This window comes from Geospiza fortis, unplaced genomic scaffold, assembly GCF_000277835.1.
Source record: "Geospiza fortis unplaced genomic scaffold, GeoFor_1.0 scaffold72, whole genome shotgun sequence".
NCBI lineage: Eukaryota > Metazoa > Chordata > Aves > Passeriformes > Thraupidae > Geospiza > Geospiza fortis.
Genome location: NW_005054338.1, coordinates 2,406,487 through 2,428,007, shown reverse-complemented (window position 1 = coordinate 2,428,007; position 21,521 = coordinate 2,406,487). Strand labels below are relative to the sequence as shown.

General features: G+C 43.8%; 1 protein-coding gene across 1 annotated transcript in view; it reads right to left on the bottom strand.

Annotated features, from left to right (window-relative positions):
• Positions 1-362: 362 nt before the first annotated feature.
• The window catches only part of CD247 (CD247 molecule), a gene marked incomplete at its 5' end in the record, with an annotated part of 45,582 nt that continues 24,423 nt past the window's right edge, over positions 363-21,521 (bottom strand). Inside the window, 7 exon segments of the mRNA XM_031058112.1 lie at positions 363-428; positions 870-911; positions 2,088-2,144; positions 2,796-2,831; positions 3,481-3,564; positions 4,825-4,878; positions 5,973-6,079. Coding sequence (XP_030913972.1) covers positions 363-428; positions 870-911; positions 2,088-2,144; positions 2,796-2,831; positions 3,481-3,564; positions 4,825-4,878; positions 5,973-6,079 — 446 coding nt within the window.

Here is a 21,521-nt window from a genome sequence, read left to right as displayed (position 1 = left end):
ACTAAAGCCATAATTCCATGTCTTAATACTCAGGAAGACCTATGGAAATAGCTGTGATTGTTAGAAGGTGTGGTCTGGTCCCCACAAAACAAACCTGACCAAAAAAAAAAAAAATCAGCCTAATACCCCCTAGAATTGGAAACAACTTTACAGATATGTACATACTAATAGCAGAAGCAGTTATATAATTCAGGAGAGAGAGAAGGAAAAGGCCAGGTCCAGCTGCTGTGCACGAACCCAAGGAGGTTCTTGCACACAGAAAACACACAGTGCTTGTGCTGGATGAAAAAGGCTTTTCCCCCTCTCCTCCCCAAAGCAGGTGGGCATCTCTCACTCCTGCCCATCCCCTGTGAGGCTCCCACCTAGCGAGGGGGCAAAGGCTGCATTTGGAGAGCATCATAAGTGTCCTTGGTTGCTGCACTGAGGCCCTGAAAAAGAGAAAACCAGAAAAACAGGTGAGGGATGAGTGTGAGCGCTTACTTCTTCCTGGCTGACTGGCAGCAGCCGGATGGCAGGGGCTCAGTCAGGAGCATGAGTCTGATTTTTCCCCCCCTACAGAGGTTTTTACTCCTGAGTGATTCTTTAGTCTTTGTGTGGTACAAATAGCTATTATTTACCTGAAGGCAAGGTACATCCTGAATAATGGTTATGAAAATATGACTGCAGCAAATCATCCTAACTGGTTCTGCAGATCTTTGGGGTACATTTTATTTGTGTATTATTAAGAGCTAACTGATGCTAGAATGAGCATCAGTAATTAAATGAACAGACATAAAATCATCATAAAAACACTTCTCTGTGCCTCCCTGACATTGCCATTGGATATCCAACCACAGGTGAGGGGAGCAGCTGTGGGAGGTGGTGCCTACCTGGTAGAGACCTTCATTGCCTTTGCCTCGCCGCCTCTGCTGCTTTGGGAAAATAAAACAAGCATAGACTGATTAATGGGTGCTTTCCTGATTATGCAAAAAGAAAGAAGCCCCTGAGTTCCCCCATGCTGTGCTGAGGGTGTACAGGATGTACCAGCTGTGCATGGCCTGGACTCTGCTCTGCACAGGAAAGCACCTGGTAAGTCTGGACCAGCCCTGACACGCTGCAAGGGCTGTTAAGGAGAAAATAGAGAGGATAGGAAATAAAAACAAATTGGTTTTGTTTGCTGACATATTTCCCTGTCATACTGTTAGAATGTTGCTATTTCTTTGATTCACTGTATGTATAGAGATTTGGCAGCATTTCTGTAGACACTGATTATTTAGTATTAGATTGTATCACAAATGTGTCAAGGAGTAGTGCTTGTTACAGTTAAAATTGCAGCAAGCTATTAAATGATCATATATTTAGAGTGGGACAAGGGCTTTGGTGTTCTTGTCCCTCCAGAAACAGAAACATTCAAAAAACATGGTGCCACTTTATAACCCCATAGCTCATAGACACAGCTTGACTCTGGCTGAGGAGCATTAGAATAAAAAAGGGGAAGATAGTAAATGTTGGTGTTGCTTCAGCATTTCTCAACACCAAACTTTGTTTTGAAATGCCCCTTTTTTCATGTGTCAGAAGGAAATGAAAGGTTATATATATATATATATATATATGACACTTTGACATAAAATAGAACTTGTGTAGGTCAGAGCAATTTTTCATTTTGCCATTAACAAGTGTCCCCAGATGGTTTGTTTTTGACACAAGCCCTCCTCCCCCAGCAGTTTGTGCACAGAGCTAAAAACTCTCCCTCTGCTGTGACTGATGTGTGCCTTCTTAAACATTTGAGAGCAGAGCTGTGGGAAGGAGGACATTTCCCCTGTTCCTTGTCAGAAGTCAGGCACAAGGAGGGGCTGGCACTTGCTCTTCTGATCCTGGAACACCAGCCAGCCTCAGCAGCCCATGGAGGGGAAACCATAAACCTGCAGCTCTGAGCTGCTCTGGAGAAACATGCCCCAAAATCTTCCAGTGCTGCTGGACCATTGCAGCACTTGACACCAGACCTTCCTTCAGCCCCCCCAGCCAGGGCAGCTGCCAGGGCTTTTCTGGCCAAAAGCTGGAATGTTTTCTGTTGCCATGTTTTCACCAGGAAGGAAAGTAAGACTCACCTCTCCCTTCATTCCAATCTCACTGTATGCCTCACCCATCTTGTCCTTCTGCAGTGACTGCAGACAGAGAAGGGAAAAGAGTCAGTGTGACAATGGAAAAGCCAAGGCAGCCCCTGGGTAGCCACATTTAAAACCAGCTGAACTCAGAGTGTCTCATTCAATAGCAGTAAAGGTCTTGGAAACAAGCTCATTCCTCAAGCACCAAAGACCCAGAAAGACCCAAGTTAAGACATGAGAATCTACATTCCTGTATCTGCTTTGGAGCACAGACCACCACATTTAGCCAGAGTCAAATTAACTCCAGCAAGAGGTTCCTAAGCAGCCCCTCTTAGATGCACTGGTATTTGGCCTTTGCCAGAGAGCAGTCACAGGGCTGGAGTCCATGCACAGGAAGTACTGCAGCAGCAATCACATGGGATCAAGGTTGGTTAGTCACTAGCATTAGGCATTAGCAGATATCTTGATCCAAATTATTTTCTACATCTCCCCAATGTTTTGCTCCTGTCACTCAGAAGTGAGCAGAAATTTTCTAGCAAAAACAGAGGGTCTGCTGGGAAGGATTGGGTGGAAGGGAAGTCTTGAAAAGCAGAAAAGCAGCTGTTGAGTTTTGAACCAGTTGGGTGGCAGGGGGGAAAGTCTCCTATGAAACAGAATCTCCTGTTCCCAGCCATCCCTCCCTCTCTGCTCCCTCCAGAGTGCTCTACTCACAGTGTAGACAGTGTCCTGAGGGTTCTTTCTCCTCTGCTGTAAAACAGAAGTAAAAAGTTGCCCATACATTGCACTACCAGCATCCCCCAGCACCTTGTATGTGCTTATGCATTTGCTCCCTGGCACAGCTGTGGCTCTATGATCTTTCCCTGCCCATTCCAGTCCATCCTCCCTCCACCCGTAAGGCTCTGTTCAGACAACTTGTTCTGGGGGAAATTAATTTCACTTTAGCAATTGGTAAAACTTAGTTCTTCTCTGCTCACCCCCTACAGCTGTCACCTGCTGATGCAGGAGGTTTTCCCTCCCTTTTCCTTTGAAAGTGATGGGCCGTGCAGCACAAAGAGTTGTTTTGGCTGCTGCTCTGCTTTGTGGGCGCCTGTTTGATGGCATCAGAAGCAGCGAGCTCTGTGAGGCTGCTGGGCCTCCTCCGCATCCGCCCCGGGCCCGGGTGTCACTTCCCACCCCGGTGGCTGCGAGCTCCCGGCCCGGCGAGGGGGCAGAGATCAAAGGGGAGGGGGAGCTTCGCTGCTGCCCCCTGCGCCCCCCGCCCGGCTTACGACACAGATCGCGTCGTTCCCTCCCCAGGAAGGCGCTGGGGTGGCTGCCCGTGTGAGCAGCGCTGTGACACGGCGTGGGAGGAGGCACCAGATCAAAGCACAGAGGCGCACATGTGCCTGGAGGTTACCTGGTGTCTCCCGCCCAGCTCGGGGTCTGCTCGTCGCTTTCCTCCCAGAACATCGTAATCGTCTCTGTGCCCACGGGAGAGTTTCTGAAACGGGAGAGAGAAAGCACTGGATGGACACCGTGATAATGAGATAAGAGCAGATCTCAGCAAAGAAAGGGAGCCCAGCTCAGCTCACAAGGACTATCACTGAACTAGAAATTCTTTCTACTCCCTAATGCAACTGTCAACAAAAAGGTCTACATTTAAGCCATGGGAATGACACAAAACTGCAAGCTGTTGCATCTAGGACCTTTCCTAAGTGGAAATGAGTTGAAAACTAGAGAGCATGAGGGGAAGGGGCTCTGACTTTCATGCTTTCTCTCCCACTGGAGAGTGAAGGGCCACAAGCTTCGTTTTTCTTGCAGAGCTGCTCATCTAAATTTGCATCAAGGAGCTACAGAAATTTTATGCCCAACACAATTCTTAGCTGGAAAAGGTTACCTTGGACAAGGGCAAAGGAGAGATTTCAGGTCAAAATAACACAGCTGACAGAGCACTACTTGAGAGGTGATAGGCTACACTTAAACTGAAAAGAAATTGCATTAGTGTTCAGACATTACAGAGTTAAACAGAACTCATTACAGGATGTGGCTATGGTCAAAAGCGTGAGAAAAAAAAATTAAAAGACATCTAGACATAGCAAAAATAGCTAGAGTTTAATGCTGCCATGAGTGGGCAATTTAGTGTGGAGGCTCAGGCAGGATCTTGTCTCTGTCCTCTTTCACTGCCTAAAGATGCTGCCCTTGGTCAGGGCACAGGACAAGGCACTTCTCTGATATGATCAGGTACAGCAGGGCTTGCTGTGGGGCAACAGGAAAGCTTGGGAATGGAGGCACAGGGGCTGTGTGGAGCTCAGGCTCCATACACTTGAGAGTGGAAGAGCTGCAGGTGCAAAGGCAGCTCCACAGCATTCCTTGGCATTTGCCCTTTGCCCAGCCCACATCAAACAGCATCAGCAACAGGGGCAGTGCCTGCACACACAGCCAGAGCTCTCACAAACCTGTTTGTTCCATGGGGCAGCACAGCAAACAGCCTGGGCTCCTGCCAACCTGGAGCTCAGTGGGCCAAATCAGGAACCAACAGCCCAAAGAGTTCTCCAGCATCTGGCCAGAGTGCTGACACCAGAAGCTGTCCCTGTGAGGTTTTACCTTTCCTCCTTACAGCTGCCATGCTGCACACATCTACAGCCGTACTCATCAGCTGGCTCATGCAAAGCTTTTCTGACCAGCAGCCAGTTCAGTGTCCCTGTGCCCCAAAGGTCTGTCTGCATGGTGGATTAGGGAACAAAGACCAGCAGTTACTCACGTTGTACACGTCATCCTGGCCTGCCTGCAGCTGGGGTTCAGAGGCCTGGCTGAGCTGCAAGAGAGACCATAGAGACCATTCCATGAGCAGAGACACAGTGGCTCCCCTCAGTCCTTTCACTCCCTCTCCTACCAGTTACCCTCATCAGAAACAGGGCAACCCACACAGCAGCCTGCCCTCAGCAGCCAAGTCATTTTATTTCACATAACACCAGCTCATCCTCCCCAGATTTTGTCTCTCCATTCTCTTCCTGTCCTAATCTTGTGCCTCCCTCGGACTTGGGCTTTCCAGCTGCCTGCAAAGCTGTTGGGCTTGCTGCAGGGAATCCCTGCACCCCTCAGGAGCAGCACTTGGCTTGCCAGGGCTCTGGTGCCACCCCAATAAGTTGATGTGAGTGGCAGCTAGCAAAGAGGTAAAGGATTATCCCTTCTGTAGCTGTTCTTCAGCTCAGCTGCTCACAATACTTACGAGAAATCAATTACTAAGCCAAAATTTCAGGTAAAGAGGGCCAGTTTTGGATCAATGAGAGCAGCTGCTTTGTGTTGTAGTGTTTAAACAAAAGCCCTGTCAAACTACATTCTGTATTGATTTACTCTTTTTGAGTTATTATCACATTCAATTCTTTATTAAAAGTAACCTTCTAGCTCAGTCTATATTTAGGTATAGAATCACATTTGTAGCAATTACCCAAGTCCTCTCCTGTGTTTGTTTGGGTTGTTGCATCATCACACTCACAGTATCAAAGATGTCTGAATTGTTGAGACATATTAATACATCCTTCACAAGCTTGTCATTTTCCCTGTATGTTCTGTGTATCCCTTCCTCTCTTTTCAATGACAAAGCAGGAGAAAAAAATCCACGTTACTCTTGATCAGTTGCTTCCCATCTACAAAGTCCAGAATCTCTGATGTATCCATAAGTGTAACATCAAAACACTCTCATATACTCTTTGGAAATAACTACTTCAGGTTGCTCTAGTGGACACCAGAAACAGAGGGGGGAAAAAAGAAAAAAGAGAGAGAGGAAGAATGTAAAAGAATAGAAAGGTTTCATTCTAAGGGATGGCTCCCCTCCAGTCCCACTTTCCAGCCCAGCTCAGCTACCTTACACCACCAAATCCAAATGCATCTGTGTTGGGTTAGACTGACCTTTGCCTTCACAAAAAGGGCTGTCATGACCACTGCATAAATGAAGAGGAATCCATCCAGCATGTAGCAGAGCCTGGGATCTGTGAGGCCAAGAACTGATGCAGCATCTGCACAAAAAGATCAGATACATCAGCAAACAAAGTCATTTGTGTCCCTGGGTGCTTGGCAGCATAAATGTGGCAGTGCTGCATACCACTCCATGGAAAAATAATAGCCAGTGTGAGGGCAACACTGCCCCTTGGCAAAGGAGATGGAATTCTGAATATAACTGTAGGAATAATCTGGTCAAAAAGGACCCTGGCAAATCCAGCCTTCTCTCTAAAGACATTCAGTTAAACCAGACTGTCCAGGACCTCAGCCAGCTGAGAGTACCTCCATGGACAGAAATCTTTGCAAGCTCCCCCAGCCAACACAGGACATTAATTTTCTGGGAAAACCCAGCAGCATCTCCTGCAGGGATTCATGACTGGGCCTGGTTAAGGCTTCCTTCATCAAGTGTGTGTGAGAAAATACATTGTTTGGACAAAATTTTAGGGGAGAGCTTTTCAATTCTGCACTTGATAGAAAGAAAGTTTGACACCATCACATTCAATGCTCCGAGAGTAATTTGAACCCATTGCCCCTCATGTTTTCCATGTGACTGCTAAAAAAGGAGTCTCCATCTTTTCAGCCACCATTTAAATATTTATACACTGACCACATCCAGTCTTAATCCAACCTTAAGATTGTTGGGTTTCAGCAGATAAACCTGATAAAACTGCCCCTGTACCAGTTAATAAAGATGTAGAAAGTTCACCAAGTATAGCTAAAAAAATCAAAGGCTAAGTAACTATAGATCCAATATGCAGCTCTATGTCCATCCCCCAAGGAAAAGCTGTATTGCACAGTTATATAAAAAACCAAACAAACAAATGCCTTAAAATTAATCTGTGTTGTGCTTTGTGCAGATTTGGAGTGAGTTCAAAAAAGAAAGACAAAAATTATCAATAACCTGAAAAGCCCTTTGATGAAGATAAACAATCACTGTTCCCTCTGACAGCCTCACACACCCAGGAAAAATACCACAGAGTAGATTTGTTTGTTTGTCTGAACTAGGAGCTTGCATTCATTTTTTCCCTCTATCATGCATTTAGAAACAAATCCATTGAAATAAATTGAGATCCTAGATGGTTTTCCTTCTTCCCTCTCTTTTTCTGTCATTTAAAAAATATGGTTCAAGCACTTTATGAAAAATACCCTTCACCACATTTCCTCAGGACTATAAAATTTCATTTATATGGGGTAAGCAGAGACAGAGAGATTACATTATTTGCCCAACATTGTATATAAAACCAACAAATGAGCTGAGATTACCTTCCCAGACATTTTCTTCTAAACAGTTCACAGGACAATATTTTACACCAGCCTGGAGGCATCTGAGATGCTGCTGAAGGCAGCATTTTTGTGTACTCTTTGGGTATCCTGGCCCTGAATCCCTCTTTTTGTACCAAAGCCAGGCACATTCACACAATCATCTCAAGTCCCATATTTCTCCAGCACTAATAAAATCCCCAGACCAGGAGGAGACGAAGCAGGAGACATTGAGGACTGTGGAGGAGATGTCAAGAGTGCAGGGGATTTAGCTGTGGCCCTGTGCCAGCCATTGTCAACCTCGGCTGACTCTGCAGAGCCAACCAAGTGCCCACACGGTGCTTGTGTGGCGCAGCCTGGCCTCCAGCATCCCAGGTAATGGATTAAAGCTGGTCAGTGAGGGAAGGCCTGCTGCTCTGGCTGTGATTGTCCCTGGAAAAACATGCTTTGAGACTATGACAAAGTCCAATGTTTAGGAAAAAAAACAATAAAATGAATAGAATTATTAGGGTGGGAAAAGAACTCCGATATCATCAAGTTCAACCTTCAGCCAAATACCACCATGCCCACTAAACCATATTGTGAAGTGTCACATCTATTGATTTTATGAACATTTCCAGGGATGGTGACTCCACCATTTCCCTGGGGAGTCTGTTGCAATGCCTAACCACCCTTTCAGCACAGAAAATTTTCCTCATATCCAACCTTCAAGCTGGTGCAGCTTGAAGCTACTTCCCCTTGTCCTATCTGTTAGTTCGTGTTATTTCCTTCCTTAATACGTTTGATTTCTATATTCTTAAACAAAGCAAAATGTACAAAGCACTTTCTAAATAATAACCTTTGAAACAGGGCTCTGGATTAGAAAGTGAGAGAAAAGATAGAAGGTACAAAGCCTATTGAAAGAAAGGTCAGAGAGATAGGAAGCCCAATGAACAAGTGGCAGTTGAAACAGTTACCATCCATTCAGGTGAACAGGACCCGTTTAGGTTTTTACATCACCAGAGGAGGGGTTATTGCCTCTTCAAAACACGAGGCCAGTCCCTTAGGCACCACCAAAATGTGCTTTCTGTCCCTCATCAGCCACGGTCTGGGGGCTGAGGCCAAGGTCGCAGCAGATGAGCTGGTGATGGGAGCTGGGCAGAGCAAAACATGCCAGGCCTGAGGGAGCAGTCACACTCAGGGCCTCACACAGAGCAAAGCACAAACAGTAAACAAATAGCAAAGCACAAATAGCAAATATTTCACTGATGATTCCCACCTCCCAGGTCACCCAGTGCCTACTGGGAGTTGCACAGTGCCTTTCCAATACTCACATACCAGAACTGAGAGGAGACAGTCACTGAGTAGAGCACTGCCCAGGTTGTCAGCCCTCCTCAATCCCAACTGCCTACACCTGGAGCTCTGTCAGCACCTGTGCTTCTGCTCCTGAGACGTTTCTTCCCAGCACCTCCTCCTTCCAAAGCCTGGAATTTGTTCCCCCTTTTCCTCTGCTCCCACCCAGCTGCTCTCCTCTGTGCCTGGGCACTCCCTCCTGCTGCTGCAGCTCCCTGCACTCCCACATCTCGACTCGAGGCTGGCAACTCCCCAGAGCAGCTCTGCCAGCACCTCTGTAACAAACCCCTGCGGCCTTTTACTTTCTGAAGCATGGGTGAAAAAAAAAAGAAAAAAAGAAAAAAAAAAAAGGCACTTCAGAAATGCTGCGGCCAGCAAGCGAGAAAAAGGCAGTGGTGAGAGGCCGAGAGCAGCCCCAGAGCCCAGGCAGAGGAAGCCTGGGGCCGGCAGGGAGGCTGCACTGCGGGCGCCCGCCTCGAGAGCCCTGCGTGGTTTCACAGCTTCGAGCCCCAGCTCGGGCCCAGCACCAGCTCTCCTGCACAGGGCAGCAAACTCAGCTCCAGCCTCCTGCCCACACTGCCTGCTGCTCCAGTCCTGGAAAGACACGCCTCGTCCCAGACCCACATCCAGACACAGTCACCATGCTCCAAAACACAGCATGAGGGAGGGATGCTGCACCCCAAAGCTGGCTGGGGTCCAATCCACAGGGCTGGCCCAATGCAGCCACTACCAATGGGGACCAGCTGAAGTGATTCACTGGAACATGGCCTGGGCCCTTGAAGCATGCCAGAACATTTCTTTTTAATAGGATTTTCCTCCTCTATGTTTTTAGTGTGCATCTGGATTGGGTTAGACCATGATTCCTGATAATAGTTTGAGAAATACAGACCGTAAAAGCTGAATTACTTGTAAATTCAGATCACATCTGTCTACCATAAATTGTTTTCTCTCCCATGGGCCTTATTAAGTGATTCATTTAAGGGTTTTACTTTTAGGGGTTACCAAAATTCAGTAACACAGCTGTAAATGAAATGTTTTATCCTCCTGGAAACCGAGTTTCTCAGTGGAGCCCAGGAAAACCAATCCCAGCACAAGAGATTTATTGATGCAACTGTGGTTACATACAAAGGTGTTTAAAGGCAGATCCTGCAGGGCCTTCTCCCAACAGCCCAGAGCTGCCAGAGCTGCTTGCTGGGCAGCTTTTCTCAGACACCACCATCTTCCCCTGGCAGTGATCCCTGTGACTCTGGATGATGCTGGGTGTGATGGGTCTTGCCTCACTGCTGCTCTCTGAGAGCAAAATTCTGAACCCAAGAGAGCTCCCTGGGCTCAGGGAAGAATGAGGAGAGAGATGAGTACCCTGCATGGTGCTTCACTTCAAGTGTACGCTGGCCTGCAGCTGAAAGGACAGCCCAGACTAAATGCCTACAAGTTAGCCAGCTAAAATTATTACAGATAATCCTGTTCATAAAGAATGTATCTGTCATGGGGTTTGTTTGTATTTATATTTTTCTATGGGTTTTACTCATAGATAGAAACAACAAACAAACCTGTGACCCTCCAGGGCTGAAGAAGCAGAGGCCAATTCTCCTTCACTTGCAGAAGGCAGAGACTCAATTAATTTGTCATCAATACTCTATCACATATTTGTGAAACACAGCATGGCCCAAAGCAAAGCTGTGCCCTTCAAGTTCAGCATTAGAGTTTGTGTGTTGTTGTTGTTGGAGGAAACTGCTGATACGATCAGGATTCAGGTTACAAGACCAAATGTTGGGCAGCCCAAATAATTACATTTAAAAAGGAAAGTATTTTAGGCCATTAGCTTCCAATTTTTTACACCAATGAATGTTAGCCCTATGGAAAGTCAAGGTAAAATGCTTCAGGATTCCTGTGAGCCCTTCCTACTCCCTTTAGGATCCCTTTCAGAGGGGCACTAACACAAAGTTCAAATAATTTAAGTTTCCCTCCGATTTATTTGTAAGAAAAAGAATCAAAATAAGGAAAATATTATAATGCCACATGGGATTCAACACTGGTGTTCCTGCCCATGGCAGTGGGTTTGGAACTAGATGATCTTTAAGGTCCTTTGCAAGCCAAATTTTTCTATGATTTTATGATCTTCTAGCACATCATGGAATAAAGACTCTAATAAAAAAGTCCAGGGTACTGTAACAGGAGCAAGACAAGTAGATCTCCAGCTGCTGTTTGATATGTGGGAAGAGGAAACCGATCTACTTTTTCAGTCTGAAGGTGGAGAAGATTAACTTTGAATATATAATTAAACAAGGCAGCCTTTCACCCTCCAAATCCTTCCAGAGCCTCGTCAGAAACAGAAAGGAGGGGAGTGCCTTGCTCATCTCTGGAAGGGGACTCCTTGCTTCATCAAAACAGTCAGTCATTCTCAGAATAAGCAACTGCTTTCACTTCTCACTTGAGCAAGGACTCGGTGCAAAGGGCTTTCCTGAAGCAAGCCTGGCGTTGCCTCCTATAGGCAGCAAACCATGCACAGGGCAGCTGCAGACATGGATATCCAACAAGCTGCAAGCTCTGCAGCTCTCTCAGCTTCTGTAGGGGCTTTAGATTAGGCACAAGTGCTTTTAGTACACCCATCTTCATCAGGGACAGCAAAAGTTTAATCCAGCTAATGCAAAAGGTGTTCCCTGCTGTAAATTTTCTAGTGTCTAATTCAATCTGGTACAAAGAGGCAAGAATTATTATTCAAATGCTTCTAGGTCACTTAGCCTTTCCCTTGCCCTACCAACTCTGCCCCACAGCAGTAACTCACCCCAGACTGATTTACTATCAGGTGGCCTTTTCAGTCCAGCTCCTACAACCCCATGCACATGATGGAGGACCACATAAGAGAATTGAGCCTCCTTGTCTCCCCAGGAATCCCAAAGAGACTTCACAGCTGCAAGGCTGAAGGAGGAGACACCGAGTCAGGCACAAGATGCTGCTGATCACAATCAGATGTGTTTCTCTGCTCAGTGAGCACTTCTCAGAGTGGCAGACATTTCCCTAAGTACTTTAAATTGGCATTTTTAAGTTAGACTTTACAGCTAGCTCATGGCTCCACTAATCAAATCTACTGGTAACAAGAAGAACAATTCCCAACCAGATTTATAAGGCATTCCCACTCGCATTTATCCTAGTTTCAAACTTCCAAAAGTCATTAAGCCCAGGTGGGCTGTCCCACCTGGTGGGAAATGGTGGGAGCTGAATGCAGAGATGCACAGGGCCAGCAAGAGCCTCACCAGGGCAGGTGTCCAGCCTGAGCTTGATTGCAACTGCCTTGATTTGCTGCAAGCAGAGCAGTGAAAAATCCCTCTCAAGACCACAAGCTAAGGGTGGAGGTGCTGGAGGGAGAATTGCAGCTACAAGGAAGCCATTTACAGAGAGCAGTCAGCCCATGAGCAATTCCTTCCCCTGCAGCCAACGTGCACCAAAGCTGGGACAGTGACAGGAGCCATCCCTGATGTATGCTCAAAGCCATGCCTGGACACTCATCACTGCTAATCCTACTGGAATCTCATCAGGGTTCTTTTTTTCCTTTTTCTGGGATCAATTTCCACCTGAACTCACCGACAGCACCAGATCTAACCAGTGCCAAAAGAGCCAGAGTAAGGAAGGACACCAAACCCCCAGCAATGAATGCCATCCACTTTTCTAAGTTAAGTTCATAGCAACACTTTTCAAAACCCAGGTAGCTGTCACTCAAGTCTTGGAAAACATTTCTCATACAATGTTTTTCAGCAGATAAATGACTGAATCACAGGGAAGGTAGACATACAAGGTGGGAAAATGGTGGGACGGCTGCAGGATTTACTTTAGCAGGACAACTAGGAGCAGACTGGTTTAAGGCTAGCAAAGCCTTAAGATATTTTCAGTGCAACATCCACTTGCAACGAGGCTTCTGAGGGTGAAGAAATTCCTGGCAAAGCTTGGTGCCAAGGAGGGAAATAGTTAAATCATCTGCAGATGCAGTGGGCAGGAAGGAGGTTGCACCAACGGCTGAGGCTCTGAACCCTGCAGTAGCTGCACACACCCGGAGGGAGAGGTTTCAGAGCAGTGCCCTGCCACTGACCCACTTAGTGCAGAGATGTGTGTGTCATGTCCTGCCCCTGCCAGAGGATGCACAGGCCAAAAAAACTCTCCTGTGCAACAGCAAGTTAGGTTCAGAGTAAAGAGAAAGGGTGATTAGGATTTGGGTTCACAGTAGTTCCGTGCATAGTTTTCCTGCAGCATTGCTCAACAAAACTTAGCAATAATAGGATTAAGACCACTGGGGGATATTCCTCTCTGAAAGGAGCACATGAAGCGTTTCACAGGCCTCATAAAAAAAGAGCCAATGGATGAGCTCTCACAAAATGGAAATATCACAACAAACTTTGCCTGGGCCCTCGATGGACTCCTTCAGCAAAGGGGCTCAAACAAACCCTAACTCCTTGGAATCACACATTCCACTTGGGAAAAAAAAAAAAAGGGAATTGCTTCTCCCACCTCTGAAATGGCCTTCCTCTGATTTTGGAGCATTCCCATTTCCATAGCATCTAGCACCTATGCAGCTAAAATTTTATGACACAGCAAAGCACTGCTGAAGAGAAAGGGCATTGTCATGGATCTGCAAGTGGGGCAGGGATTTATTTGTCCCTGTTAACACCTCACTGCTGAGGCTGTGCTCCTCTGTCAGGTGACAAAACTGTGCCTGGTACATCTCCACTGCTGCATTTTGTTAAGAGACACCTGAGGAACTACACCCAACTTTAGAAAAACCTTATCTCTGATGGCATTACAGGAAAAGGGGAAAGCAAAGTGCTGTATTTGGAAACACACCTTCTCACACATAGGTAGGAAATGGCAAGAATGAAGAGCTTATATATAAATTTTGACTGGAACAAAGACTGTTAGAAAGCAATACATTCTGGTGTGGGGTGGGAGAAATAGAAGGAAAGAATTTCCTTATCATTAATGACTTTATGTAACACCTTTATTTCACCAACTATAAGATAAAACTAATACATTAACTGTCAAAAATACTGAAGTGCTCTCAAAAGCTCAGGCACTGGAAGCTGGTACCTACTTAATTCCTTCTCTATGGAAACAGACTTGTAGGCAAAAAAAATCCAAAAACCTAAGGAAAAGGATCCCAATCTCTCATCACAAAGAAAATTTCCTGCTTATTTACACTATGAGTTCAAACCATTCTATGGCAGTATTTGGAACTCAGATGAACTAATTATGATATACCCATTGTGTGCAACTAATATTAAAATGTGTCAAGTTAATTCCAATAATTACTTGGGAATACACTGAAAATCTGGAAAGGTGAACAACCATGAATAATTTAAATTCATTTCATCCACACCACTAAATTTATCCTATGGTTTTTCTTCAAGATTTTTTGTTAAAAGATTTTCCAGAAATTTAGCAAAGAGAAATGCTATTCTGTTGCTTATGACTAGATTTAGTTTAGTTTTGTTTTCCTGGAGGAGTGGCACAGCTGTTTCAGAGGATTTAGATCCCTTGTATTTATTCTTTCCATCTTAACATAGACAAGCAGCTCTCAGCCACTTACCAGATATATTTTACAGAACAATTCTGTTCATACCTTCAAGCTTCAGAGCACCTATCTGAAGCAGCCACTTGAGATGGGATATTATGTTGTCTCTGATTTTTCTCACTCCAACTAATTTTGTAAGTATAGAATCATGCACTTGTACTGCCACTGCATTCATCTAATTGCTTGTCAGCCTCATAAAACATGTTCCTTTTAAGATCTTTAATGCTGCTTCTAAAATGGATGAAAATTTTGAAATTATGTTTACTTTAAACCGCCCCTCTCTCCCACAAAAAGCCAGATTAGGAAGCCTCTGGGATGTGGAGAGAGATAAAAAGGCTGTGTAGAAACTGTATTTGTTTGCTTTCTGTGTGCAGCTGAGATGGATTTAGAATGCAAAGGAAATTTATATGAGCTCCATTTTTCATAGCACTGGGAGCTTAGGTCAGCTTTATTGAAAGCACAGTTTGGGAAAGTGCAGTCACAGAACTGCTGGATGGAGTGAAAAATTGCCAAGTGATCAAATGCCCACAGAAAATAAATTTTCTCCTAAAAGGATCCTTAGTGTTTAATTTACTTTTTGTACTCTGTAAGAAAAATCTTTCTTCTACTTCTATCCATTACAAGTTTTTCTTGCCACAGAACCCTTTATTGTGTATCGCACTATCTAAAATACCTAACAAAAAACTGGGTAGCCAGAAAATGCATGGGCTTGTACAGGACAAAACACTCTCCTCCCTTAATACAAATTCTTTTCTGAGATTAGTTGTGATGAATCCATTGTTCATCCACATCTGGACTTGGTGTGTATTCCTAATAGGACAGAGGGGAAGAGGGAAGGTACCAGGGACTCACTTCGAGGTGCTTTGCAGTGGCCTCATCTGTGCCGGAGTTTCTGGCATGTGCAAGCCTGGAATTAATCCCATTAAGCAAAGTGTTATCCCACAGAATTAGCCATTGGATGTGCATTAATTATTTCAATCTAGCCCCTGAAATCCATTTGGAGAAGCTGCCCTGTTCTTACAGACAAAAAAAGTGAAGCTGTGGGAGCCAATAGCACTCACAAGGATTGTGCTGGGGTTTATCGCATCCAAATGGAGGAAGAAACTCAAGTGAATGTAAAATGTCCTGGGTTTCTTCCCAGTAAAGAGCAGATTCCAAAATGAGTGGATTCATTCCCCACACCATTGATTTCAAATTAGCAAAGGCCATTTAATTCAATGAGAACAGGTTTAGCCACAAAGCAGACACGCACACCTTCAAATCTATAATTCAAATAAAAATGCAAATGTTTTTTATAACACACTACATTTCATTATACAAAAAATATTTACTCAATCTAACAAATTTAAATTTGGAGAGTATACTCTACACAATTTTTTTCTGGAAAATAAACTTTTTCATTACTCTTTAAATTCGCTGTATTCTACCCTGCTTTCAGAGTAACCCGGCAGTTTGTTCTTCTGCAATTCATTTTCACATGCCCACACAATAGAAGTCAGAAGGGAAAAAAAAAGAAAAAAATGAAAAAAAATGCCTCCCCACCCTTTAATTTAAAAAGTATTCTTTTTCTAGAAATATATTCTAAAGCTGTATTTCTGTTTTATCAACAAAAATTATCAGTGGTTTACTCCAAGTCAATTGCAAGAACTACATTAGAATTATTTACTACAAGGCAAAAGAGCAGGAAGGACTGGATGGTTCAGCTCATTGCACAGCACCAAATATATATATTTAACTCTCCAAACATTTCTGCGTTTCCACTGAAAAAGAGCACATCCACAAAATACAAATTCTGTGCATGTAAAGCGAAAGAAGTCTGGCTTTGTAACCTGCTCTACCTAATACTGTTCAGGATATAAAATTGGTTCACCAAAAATGATGGAAAAATAAAATCACTATGTATTTCTGCCGTCAGTCAGTTTTGGACAGGACAAAAAAAAAGTAATTTCCTAACAGATTCCATGCACCTGAAATTTATTGAACACGACGGCATCCACTGTCACATAGTGAGTTTTTATCTAAATTAAATTATATAGGGATGTAGATGCAGCTACAGAGCAAACATTATCTTAATTAATTAATGTCATTTCATCAAGATGCATTTAATTATATATGCTGGGAAAAAACAATGAAACCTAAACAGCAAAATCATAAGCAAATCTGCATAGACATTAGACAATATTATTTTACCAAACTAGTGCCACAAGCTCCCCTGAAGACAAATTTCCCTGCTAGCAAGACCCATCCTCCTCCAGTGTCCCACTGTTAAATATCTCACTCTTGTAAGTTTATGATCAGAAAAAAGTCCCTAAAAGAGAAAAAGTCTGACCAGCAGGGACAGAGAAAATCTGTTTAGGTATTTTATTACCATGCTAACAATTGGTGATCCAAACACTACAGTTTTCAGATGTAGTTCACAGCAATAAAAGCAATTTCTTCTCTTTTCCCTGTCCCATTTCTAACACTGTCATAATGGTGGCAGCATAAAAAGTGAAAAAATACTTGTAAAATCCTATGCAAAATTATTATGTACTCTTGAGAAGCAGCAATTGAGTGACAGTTTTATGCCACTATTTATAATCTAGGTGAAGCTAAATAAAGTATAACACTGAACATACTGCTTCACTTAAAATTCTCAGCTGACTACGACACAGAAATACCCTCCTGGTGGGCTGCTCAGAGATTAGAATTTCTGCAGCTTTTAAGAGATTAAATTCTGCAGCTGGTTATGCTGTCTGCAGAATAATCTGATATCAGATATTGGGCACAGTTAGAATTCCTGCACAACCAATTTGTAATTCAAGACATACGTGTATAATTAAGATTTTTAAAAAAATCTTATTTCAAAATTAGTTGTACTTTCAGTTTTTTGGGAAGTGTCAGTAAGGCATGTTTTAAAAACAAAATAAATTCTGCCATTTGAATTTCTCTTAGCAGAATACTGCAATTGGAGTGAAGAGGGCACCTTTGTCTGTTTGCATGGAGTTGCTTCTAATCAGAAACATCTTCTGCAATCTCAGAAAGATCAAGCTCTAACTGGCAGATGGACAGCTTAAATTTTACTATCCAGAAAGTTACCCAGGAGTGCTGAAATCAATGATAAAAACTCTAAATAATGTTATTAACACATGTGGATCAACTTGTGAACTCTTGACTCCCAGAAACCCTACTGACTACTGATTTCCACAGAAATGTTTTGTGCTTACTCTGTTGTGGTGGAGTCTGATGGCACCAGCATTTTTATGGAAATAATGCATAGTCATTTTGCTCAATGACTACTCACTTTACAACTGAAGAAGCAAAATTAATATCTTCATCTTCAGTCAATATTTGTGTTTTATTTTTATTACTGACCAGAAGTGTAAAAGTGAAAAAGCCAGTTCCACATATTGCTTGCAATATTACAGAGAATTTAGCATTACACTCCCAGTTGTTTTTGTCCAAGTTCCTCAATTCACAAATGCACCACTAGGTCAAAAGAAAACCCCAGCAGTTTCTGCAAAACTATGCCTGACTTTATTTTAAAATATCCTTTTTAACCTTATTAGGTCACGTAGGAATCAAAATCTAGAGCACAAGCACGGAGATGATTATAAAGTGTTGAATTCGAATGATCCCACTCAAATAGCTGCTGCACAAACTTCCTGAGTGCTTGTCAAAAAGCCAAGAAAGTGCATTTTATGCAGACAATCTTAATGGTGGGAAATGACAGAAAACAAAGTGATGTCATCAAATTATTTTCTATAGTTACCAGAGTGTTCCGTGCTGTCCTATTTGTAAAACCAATCTGTGCTGTAAAATGTTAGACAAAATAGGACTTAGAGCACGAACCAGTACTTGCAGTGTAATGGTGTTCTCAATGCTTGTCAGGAAAGTTCAGGGAGGAACAGAAAACCCAGAGCCATGACATCAGCCAAGGACACTCTTTTATGTTTGCTGCCCCCCTGGGCGTTGCACCCCAGACACTCTCCAGGCTGGTTTTAATAATAGCTTTATAGCCATAGTTAAGGAGAGAATGAGTGCTTTATTATCCTTTGCAGACAGATAAATCACATTTCTTACACCTACCACCTGGCTCACCTCTATGTTACAGCTTTCCATCCTGACCACTAATTGTCCTTTGATCAGGTTTTGTTAATGATGCACTCCACTTTGTACTGACCACACCAGAGATACCATGACTTACCTTTTCCTTTCTCTTACATTCTAGATGTGCTGCACTTTGGTCAGAAAAGATCAGGTCTGTGTTTCAGCATGGACCATATAAATCAGGGCTTGATGCCATGCTCTCAGAAAAACAAATGCATTTTCTTGCTCCAAAACCTTGCTGCTGCAGCCCCAGAAAATCCCCCATCATTTACCACAGAGCAGCTGCACAAAACCAGCCAGGCCATTTCAGGAACTGCTCAGGAGCTGCTTGCTCAGCAGCTGTGATTTTTCTGGTTTATTCTGGCCTGCCAAGGGGCAGGACATGGGCTCTGTGGAGGAGGAAGCCTCCCTGTATGCTCCCCTCCAGCACTGCACAAGCTGGCTTTGAGCCTCATTGCCACAACACAGGCTGGCTTCTTCTGTCAGAAGTCTCCATCCTTTTTGTCTCTTCGGTCAGGTTAACATCACTAATTGTGTTTATTTTTTTCCTATTCCTTTCCTTCAACTTTTCTTCCTTGTTCAAAACACCTGATTTCTGGGAGACCTTTGAGTATTTTGAAGATCTGGCTACGAAGCTGATTATGAAATAGCTTGAACACTTCACACAGATTCTTCCCCTGCTGAGACACTCTTGGGGGCCGTGCTCGCCTGCCTGACAGCAACCACAAGATCCATGCCCACGGAGTCCCTTTCACTTATAAACTGTGGCAACAAAGCCAAGCTCCTGGTCCCTCACTCATGCACACCCTGGCCCCCTCAAACCTCAAAGCGCGACGTGACGCTTCCCTTCGACAGATACGGATCTACCCCCCACACACCGCCCCGGCAAAAACACATCTGAGACTCTCCTCAGCTCAGACAGCCAACGCCAGGTGTGGCTGGGAAAGCACTTGCTCAGAGCAGCTGAAAACTCCTCTAAAACTGAGATAGAAATTGTTACCTCAAAGTAAAGTAAGTGTTGGAGCAGGCTTTATAATTTCGGGGCTCTTCAGCCTCTCTTTTTTTACAGCAGGAATAGAAAAACCCAACCATACAAACAAAAAAGGGCAGCACCTTCAGTCTGCGTCACAGGTATTGTTTTCCCAAACTTGGGGCCTTAAGCAAGCAATCCTCTGAGAAACACATGAGCTGCCCTGGGGACAGGTGACCCCACGGATGCAAGAAGCAGCAGTGACATCTGGGATCAGTGTCTCAGCTCTGCTCCATGGCAGACCCTGCAGAAAGACTGCACAGGCTTCCAACCCACCAAAGAGGCATCACACCAGCCCCACTACGCAGCAAGAGCAGGGACTGCTTTTCCTTTGAAGTACCTGGCTCCAAAGAAAGCCCTTTTGACACCCTCCAGGCAATATGTGTATGACACCATCTTACACAGCAACACTTTTTTTTTTTTTAAGTTAAAGGGTGGTGGAAAAGCTTGTTTGTTTGTTTTCAAAACACGACTGTCTTTGTGGGAGTTACTGCGTTCACCCATGAAATGGGACATGCCTGCAGAGCTCAGCAGAGAGGACCCAATGCCTCGACACAGAATGTCCTGCACCTCTGCTGCCTGAGCTGGAAAATTTGGCTCTCAGCATATCCTGGGAGCTTGGAGGAAAAAGCAAAAGACAACATTAAATGATCTTGTGTTGTAGTGCCAGACTAAGGCTACAACAGGGCAGTGTGAGTCTAAATGCTGCCAGACAGGCTCAGGCAGAAAGGAAAGATGACAAGTTGTTTTTCCTTCTTCCATTTTTTTTAAATGCAAAATACCTTTCTGGGTTGTTTTTTGTTTGTTTTTTTTTTTTTAAACAGCTTTGACTCTGGATTCAAAATTGCCAGACACAAACCCAAATTCACATCCATATGGAATAACCACTGATACATAAACTCTCCTCTTTTATGAGTGGGACCACGAATTGCAGCATGAATTTTCTGAATATTTCTCGCCAACTCCCACTCCTTCATAATGAGCAACTGGAAAGTTTCAATCTGAATAACTGACTTTATAGATTTAGGGAAAAACAAGTCAATTTATTATGACAAAAGGCAAAAAACGGCCTGTTTGTGCTCTCTGGAATATACTGTATTGGCTCCTGTGAGCAAGCAACAAAACAGTTTGTCATTCAGAAGTTTAAGCCCAAGTCTTTATGATGTTAGACGATATCTTTCTCATAAGAAATACAAATTCTAGGTAATCACAAAATACCAGCAGAGATGCAAATGCATCAAAATATCTGTATTTGAAGGTTTTCTTCTTATTGAAGAACACTTCACCCCTTCATTCCAAACACGTGCTGGAGTTGGAATAATCAAAATAAAAATCTATACTGAACTTTCGATAAACATCTTCAATTTGACAACGCTGGTATTGCCTTTGCTCCATTATTTTGCATTTATGTAGCCTCAGAGCATTCTCCTCCTGAAGTGACTATTGATAAGCCAGTGACAGATACACTGAAAGAAATACAGAGATATAACAGGATTCCCTTCCTGCCACCTTCCAGAGATGCAGGACTTGGCTAAATCAGTGATGCTCTTCAGTTTAAGTGAGCACCTCAAACTTTTGGGCTCACCCATTGCCATTTTCTCTCAGGTGCAACATTCTCACTGTCTTTCCCTTGCACATAAACAGAGGTGCAATACCATAGACCAAGGGTGTATGTACATATATTCATGGATTCACCACATAACCCTCACACATATTTTACATGTGTTCCTATATCTACATGCACTCACCCCAGCCATTTCTTCTGTCTGTGGAAAAGAAGAGTAAGCAGCTTCGAATGGATTCATAAAAACAGACAATAACATATTTTCCACTCAAGCAGAGAGGAACTACAGATTCATTTGTAATTTTACTCCTCTATTTAAAGGAAGAGACCTAAACAATACAGACAAAACAGTGGAAAATTAAAGCATTTCGTCTGTTCAGCATTTTTACTGCTCTTGCTAGTGGTAAACAGCCCTACCAGTGGGCAAGCCCTGCTTCAGCTCAGGGAGCATCCCTGAACACACTGATATAGCCAGGGAACAGCTGATGCCCCAGGCACAGCAAGGATGCATCTTACAAAGAGAGACAGGCCTGCTCTCCCTGGCCAAAAGCTGTTTTTCTGGATGGGAGCGTGATGTTTTCCTGCATACAGCCTGGGCTTTGCCAGCACTCATGAGGTGCCAAC